At 50.1% G+C, this 7001-nt stretch overlaps 1 protein-coding gene across 1 annotated transcript; it reads left to right on the forward strand.

Annotated features, from left to right (window-relative positions):
• Positions 1–3920: 3920 nt before the first annotated feature.
• On the forward strand, positions 3921–6525 carry LOC140898113 (uncharacterized). The gene is made up of 3 exons (XM_073311563.1): positions 3921–5068; positions 5368–5452; positions 6326–6525. Exons 1-3 carry the CDS (start codon positions 3935–3937, stop codon positions 6523–6525), a joined length of 1419 nt encoding a protein of 472 aa, XP_073167664.1. The 5' UTR covers positions 3921–3934.
• The last annotated feature ends 476 nt before the right edge of the window (positions 6526–7001 follow it).

Raw genomic sequence — 7001 nt, forward strand, 5'->3', positions numbered from 1 at the left:
ATTCCCGCAGTCCCCGCTGCCCACTGGAATTCTGGGCTGAGCTCCCAATACCTGATGGGGCCAAAAATTTGTTGCGGGTGGTTATGGGTAAATGTCGTCAGTCGACCCTCCCTCTGTGAAAGCAACAGCAGACAATCATTTCACGCCCTTTTCCCTGGATTGCCTGAGCAGACGCCATAGCACGGCAAGCATGAAGCCCATTCAGCTTACCGCAGCAGTTATGATCATTGTAAACAACTCGTGCATTATCGTGCAGTTTATGCAGAACCAGAGCCTGAAAAAACAGGCGAGGAGGCAACGGCAGCATGGTGACGAGAGTGATGAGGACATGGACACAGATTTCTCTAAAACCACGGTCCCTGGCAATTTGGAGATCATGGTGTTAATGGGGCAGGCTCATACCATGGAACACCAATTCTGGGCCCAGGAAACAAGCACAGAGTGGTGGTGATAGGGAAAAAAACCCAGAAAACGACCCTATAATCATGTAAAGCTACGCTGCTGTCTTTTTTCTATGCTTATCTGTCCTTTCTACTTTGTTTATGGATAGAAAGAATGTGAACTGTGTGTAACCTGCACTCCCTGCTTTTGGGAAGAGAATTCCTTATACAGATAAGCCTCCATGCTCGTACCTACCCCAGAACTTCAAACAGACTGGGTTAACCGGTTCGAACTGGAAGAGATATCACAATGTATGTTGAACCAAGCTATAAAAGCTCATCCCTGTTCTTTGTTCGGGGCTTCACCATTTTCCTCTGAAAAGGAATTGGTGAGCCCTTCAGCTGTCGTATTTGCTAGCAATAAAGTGCCTCACTTTATCAAAGAGCCAAGACTCTGTGTTTTGTTTGGCTAATACAGAAGTCCAGGGAAGGCTACCCTCCTAACCCTAGACGGGAGGGGAACCCTTTTTCCCTAACAATATGGGGGCTCGTCCGGGATCACCTCTTCTCCGGACCGGTGGACGGTCGGGACTCTGAATCCTTCTTGCCGGCACCCGGGTTGCTTTAACCCTGAAGGCTTCCCGTCTCGCTTCCACCCGCCGCTTCGGCGAAATAAGGCATCCCGAAGGCACTAGGGTCCGGACCTATTGGTGAACACCGGCTGGTGGGAACTTGGTGAGTTCTGAATTTTTCCTTTGTGATTGTCTAGACAACAGCCGGGGGTCCCGTCTTTGGGAAAAGATGGGGGGGGTCCAGTAGAACTGTTGATCCTTCTACGCCTCTGGGCTATATGTTAAAACATTATGATAGGGATATCAAGGCCTTACAATCGGATGGCAACAAAGCTTTGTATAAGTTTATATTTTTGTGTCAAGGTCCCTGGGTGGGAATGACGCAAGACGACCCGGAACCAGGAAATCGCTGGCCGGGGGAAGGAACATTTGAGTTACATAACATTGTTCAATTACGAAAAGTATTGTATGATTTACAACCGCGGCAACTTAAGTATTCTGATGTATGGATAAGGGAGGCCAAACGGCGCAAAAGTGCCAGTGTAACTACTAGTTTACGTGCTGAGATAGAAAAACTTAAAGCCATGCGGCCCCCACCATACAATCCAGAATCTAGTCATGCTGACCAGAAGCTAAAAACGTCAAAGTCTATTTATCCCCAACTCCCATTGAAAGAAGCGGGGGATCCTATACCATTGGAAGAATGTAGCTGGCTATGGGGTGGGGTACCGCAGCCTGACCCTGATGCACCCACGCCCCCAACCGGGGAAAGGAGCGGTCCCACTCTCCCACTAGCTACCGATACCCCCACAATTAACGCAGAGCGGGGGGGCGATCCGGAGGCTGGCACCTCTACCAGGGGGTTGACACGTCCTGATCCGCGACACCCCAGTGATGCAACCCCTGCAAAGACCCGGTCTCATGGTTCTCTAGGCACCCCTAAGGCAAAAGTTCTTGGAGCTGCAATAGCTAGTGCAGTCCAAATGCCTATGCGACAACTGCCGAGCTGTAGGGGGGGGACACAGATGGTGTATGTCCCTTTTACCAGCACGGATCTAATGAATTGGTCATCTACTTTTCCCTCATTTCGACAGTGTCCGGAAGAATTTATTAAAAAGTTAAAGGGTATTTTCACAATGTATAATTGTAATTATGACGATGTGGAAATGATTTTAAATCAAGTGCTAAGCGAGGGTGAGAAGGAAACGGTGTATAAGAAAGCTAGAGAGATGGTGCAAGGCAGGGCGGCTTATCCGCAAGAGAAACCTGAAATGGATTGGGATGTTCCAGAGACCGTTCAAGAGTGGGATAAAATGAGAAAGCGAATCTTAGAAGCATTAGAGGATATGTCTAAGCCTGTGTATGATTGGGGAAAGGTAGATGCATGTGTTCAAAAGCACGATGAGCACCCAGGGGAATTCTTCCACCGCCTTTGTAAGGTTTTGAAAAACCACGGCGGCTTAGATCCAACCTCCCCTGTAGCGAAAACACAAGTGATCGGCCAGTATGTAAAAAATTTATTACCATTCGCTCGGAAGTATGTGTGTAGTCAACCAGCTTATGAAAACAAAACGCTGGAGGAGGTGGTGGGGTTAGCAGCCCATGCCTGGAGGAATAGGAAGGAATTAGACACTAGGAGGTCCGAAAAGCTCCTTAATCTGCAGTTGCAAGGTTTCCAAGACGGCTCTCAGGGACGGGATGCAAGCCTCAGGAGGGGAGGCTTTCGGGGACGAGGCGGAAGAGGAGGCAGCTCTACCCAGGGATGGGGACCACAAGGTCAGAACTTCCAGCCACGGCCCGGGAGGGCAGGGCCAGATGAGTGCCGGCGGTGCCGACAAAAAGGACACTGGGCTGCCCAGTGCCCAAATTACCCCCTCCAGCCAGCTGACCCTCTTATGCAAGCCTACCAGAGGGTACAGGAAAAGGGGGGGAGAAAAAGGAAGTACTGATTGAAAGCTAGCCGCCCACAATGCTTCGTCCCCCTCGCCAGGAACCCCCTCCGCTTCTTGGACAGTGCAGTTGGATGCAAACCACCCGGAGCTTCCAGTTGTGGTGGGAGGAAAAACTTATTCAATGTTAATCGACACCGGGGCAGATAGAAGTACTCTACAGGACCCCACCCTTCCTACCACTTCTGCAACCGTAAAAGCTATAGGCGTTGGTGGCACAGTGTGCGCCCTTCCTCTAACTGCGGAGCAAACGGTCCAGCTTGGCCCGTTATCAGAGGATCATAGCTTTTTAATTGCAACTTCCTGTCCTGCAAATTTATTAGGTAGAGATCTGTTATGTAAACTACGAGCAACTATAACTTGCAGCCCGGAGGGGCTATATCTCTCAGTCCCTACTTCGGTCCCTGAAGCTACGGTAATGGCATTGTTAGCCACTACACCCACCGCCCCCTTTGTCCCTGCTGAGTTATCTGATATTCCTGAAGCATTGTGGGCCTCGGCGTCCACTGAAACTGGACTTTTAAAGTCAGCAGAAGCGGTGTATATCAATTACCGTACAGATATCCCTCTGCCCCGAAAAATGCAATATCCATTGCCTAAAGAGGCCATAGAGGGCATTCGGCCAGTCCTACAACAGCTTTTAACTCAAGGAATCATTAAGGAGGCTACCAGCCCTTGCAATACACCTATTCTTCCTGTTAAGAAACCCAAGCCTGGCCCCGATGGCAAACCGGTTTACTGTTTCATGCATGACCTCCGACTGATTAATGCTATTGTGATCCCGAGAGCTCCGGTTGTTCCCAATCCAGCAACTATTTTAACTGCTATTCCCCCAGGGGCTACTTATTTTACTGTGATTGATCTGTCTTCAGCATTTTTCAGCATCCCTGTGCACCCAGACTCACAGTTCCTATTTGCCTTTACCTTTGACGGATGTCAATACGTATGGACCTGCCTCCCTCAGGGCTACAGGGAAAGCCCTACCATCTTCAGCCAGTATTTAAAGTGAGATCTGGACTCTATTTCGTTGACTATGGGTTCTACTTTGATTCAATACGTTGATGATCTGTTATTGTGCTCTACAGCCAAGGCTGCCTGTGTACAGGACACTCGAATCCTTCTTTTTGCATTGGCCGAAAAAGGTCACAAGGTGGCACTCTCCAAGCTACAGTTTGCCCAACCCGAGGTGGAATATTTGGGGCATCGTATTTCATATGCTTCTACTGCACTTACTCAGGACAGGATTGAAAGCGTTCTGAGTATGCCAAGGCCTACCACTAAAAAGCAACTCCGCCAGTTACTGGGAGCAAGTGGCTATTGTAGAGCCTGGATTCCGGCTTATGCGGAGTTAGTGCACCCCCTCACCGATTTGCTGCTGGATTCCGTTCCCGAACCCTTACCATGGACGACTCTACACAACAACGCCCTTACCGCCCTCAAACAAGCATTAACTTCTGCACCAGCCCTGGGCAGACCGGATTACTCAAAGCCTTTCACCTTATTTTGCCATGAACAATCTGGCACGGCGTCTGGTGTGCTAACTCAGCCCTTTGGGCCTGGCCAGCGACCGGTGGCTTATTTTTCGGTCCTTCTTGACCCAGTGGCTCAGGGTCTTCCGCCCTGTCTCCGCGCTGTTGCGGCCGCCGCTGTGTTGGTCGAGAAAGCTTCGGGGCTTACCTTGGGCCACCCTCTTCTAGTTCAAGTGCCTCATGCCGTTGCAGCACTTCTTAATCGTGGATCCACGCAGCACCTCACAGCAGCCAGACTGACCAGGTACGAATTGGCCTTGCTCGCCAATCAGGCTGTTACCCTACGCCGCTGCGAAGTCCTGAATCCTGCAACCCTTTTGCCTCTGCCTGAGGATGGGGAACCTCATAATTGCCTCCACGTGGTGGATTTGATCTCCACGCCTCGTCCTGACCTCTCTGATATTCCATTGCAGAATCCTAACCTCCAATTATTTTGTGATGGTTCCGCCTGTCGGGACGAGTTTGGGGCCTTACGAGTTGGCTATGCAATTGTTACCCTGATGGCAACGCTTGAAGCGCATGCCTTACCTACACAAAAGTCAGCGCAAGCAGCAGAACTCGTGGCGCTTGGTAGGGCCTGTCAATTAGCTGAAAACAAAACTGTGGCCATCTATACTGACTCCAAATATGCCTTTTCGGTATGCCACTCTACTGGACAACTTTGGAAGCATTGTGGGTTCCTTACCTCCAGTGGCTCTCAGATCTCCCATGTTGCCTTGATTTCTGCCTTGTTAGAGGCTATTCAACTTCCTGCAGCTGTTTTGGTTACACACTGTAAGGGCCACTCCCGCGCCTCGGACGAGGTTTCCAAGGGAAATGCTGCAGCCGATTCGGCGGCCCGTCATGCTGCCCTCTGTGGGGCTCCAGCCCCTTTTCCTTTTTTGGCACCCCTGCTACTGCAACCAGCCGGTTGTCAGCCGTTTTGCTCTCTGCCCAGCAGACGACGCCCCCGGCCGAAGTTAGCCGTTGGAAATCCATTGGATGCCACCTAAATGAGGACAACCTCTACGTCAGCCCGGACGGTCGTCCGGTTCTCCCAAGACAACTCCTCCCTCAGGTTTCCCAGGCACTCCACCTGGCCTCGCACCTGGGAAAGGGGGGATTAGTGGCTCAAATGGAGAAGTTGTTTTTTGCTCCGGGGGTCCATGCAGCTGCGAAGACCGTCACTGCACAGTGTGAATTGTGTCAACGGTACAATCACCAAGGAGCAGTCAAACCACAAGCTATGGGACATTGCAAACTGCCTGAGTACCCATTTGCTGTGGTCCAGATGGACTTCATGGACTTACCACCAGTGACAGGACTAAAACACTTGCTTGTCCTGGTTGATCTTTTTTCAGGGTGGGTTGAGGCTTTCCCCACTCGAAGGGCAGATGCAGTATCCGTAGCGAAGTGTCTCCTCAAGGAGATAGTGCCCCGCTTCGGGATAATGACTCGTTTGGAAAGTGACCAAGGCCCCCATTTCACTTCCCAAATTATTCAACACTTAGCAAAGGCCCTCGGCATAAAACAAGCCTTGCATACCCCCTATCATCCACAAAGTTCAGGAAAAGTAGAAAAGGTGAATGGGCTGATAAAAACCCAATTGGCAAAACTATGCGAGCAGACTGGATTAAAGTGGCCTGAAGTGTTACCCATAGTGTTAACCAATCTTCGTAATACACCCCATAGGAAGCATTCGTTGACACCGTTCGAAATTCTATTTGGCCTACCCTTGCCGATTCCTCTAACCAGTGTAGACGGGTTTGCCCCAGCAAAAACTTCATTAATGGCTGGGCAAGATAAGTTGGCGGGTTATTGTCGCATGTTGCAAGATGCCTTGAGTGATGCATGGGCCAGAGTAAAAGATGCCCAACCTTTACCGTTTGATACTTGTGCGCACTCTCTTTTTCCAGGAGACTTTGTCTGTGTTAAAATCCATCAAAGGAAGCATTGCCTGGAACCAAGGTGGTCGGCCCCGGCCCAAGTCCTTCTGACTACTCCAACTGCAGTGAAGGTCGAGGGCATCGATAGATGGGTGCACTGCAGCCACTGTAAAAAGGTTCCTGCTCCAACATCCCCAACGACTCCCATCACGACCGCCGCTTCTACATGAACTGGGTACCGGTCAATCAGCGGAATCAGAAGCAGTTACAGAACTCTGGAGTATTAGTATACTGTTACAAATATTGTATTAATATTATTTTTTTTAGAGTTGTTAGTAGCTGGTAGTGTTTATAATGTATGTATGGCTATGGGCGTTAACCTGGACCTCTGCCCTGGGGGGTTGGGATAAAAATACATTTCTACAATTAGCCCAAAATTTAACCAACGCATGGAATGTTAGTGACTGTTGGGTGTGTTCCCACTTCTCTTCCCATTCACTGCAAGGGTTCCCCATTTTGCCGGTTCCAGCGCTCCTCAATTCTTGGCAAAATGGTTTGGCGTGGTACGGCCAAAAGGGAAAAAGGGGAAGGGGACCCATAGATTTTAGGACCTGGATCCCGAACCATCGCCCAGACTTGCTCGTTAAGGCCCCCTTGTGCGTAGAAAAAAGGTCGCTACGCACCCGAGGCAAAACTACTCTGGGAA

Source organism: Lepidochelys kempii, chromosome 14, assembly GCF_965140265.1.
Source record: "Lepidochelys kempii isolate rLepKem1 chromosome 14, rLepKem1.hap2, whole genome shotgun sequence".
NCBI lineage: Eukaryota > Metazoa > Chordata > Testudines > Cheloniidae > Lepidochelys > Lepidochelys kempii.

Coding starts and splice junctions, on each gene's coding strand:
- LOC140898113 (XM_073311563.1), top strand. CDS start 3,935: ATGGGTTCTACTTTGATTCAATACGTTGATGATCTGTTATTGTGCTCT. Junction 5,069..5,367: donor ACTCCAAATATGCCTTTTCG/GTATGCCACTCT, acceptor CTCTCTGCCCAG/CAGACGACGCCCCCGGCCGA. Junction 5,453..6,325: donor CCTCTACGTCAGCCCGGACG/GTCGTCCGGTTC, acceptor CTCTTTTTCCAG/GAGACTTTGTCTGTGTTAAA.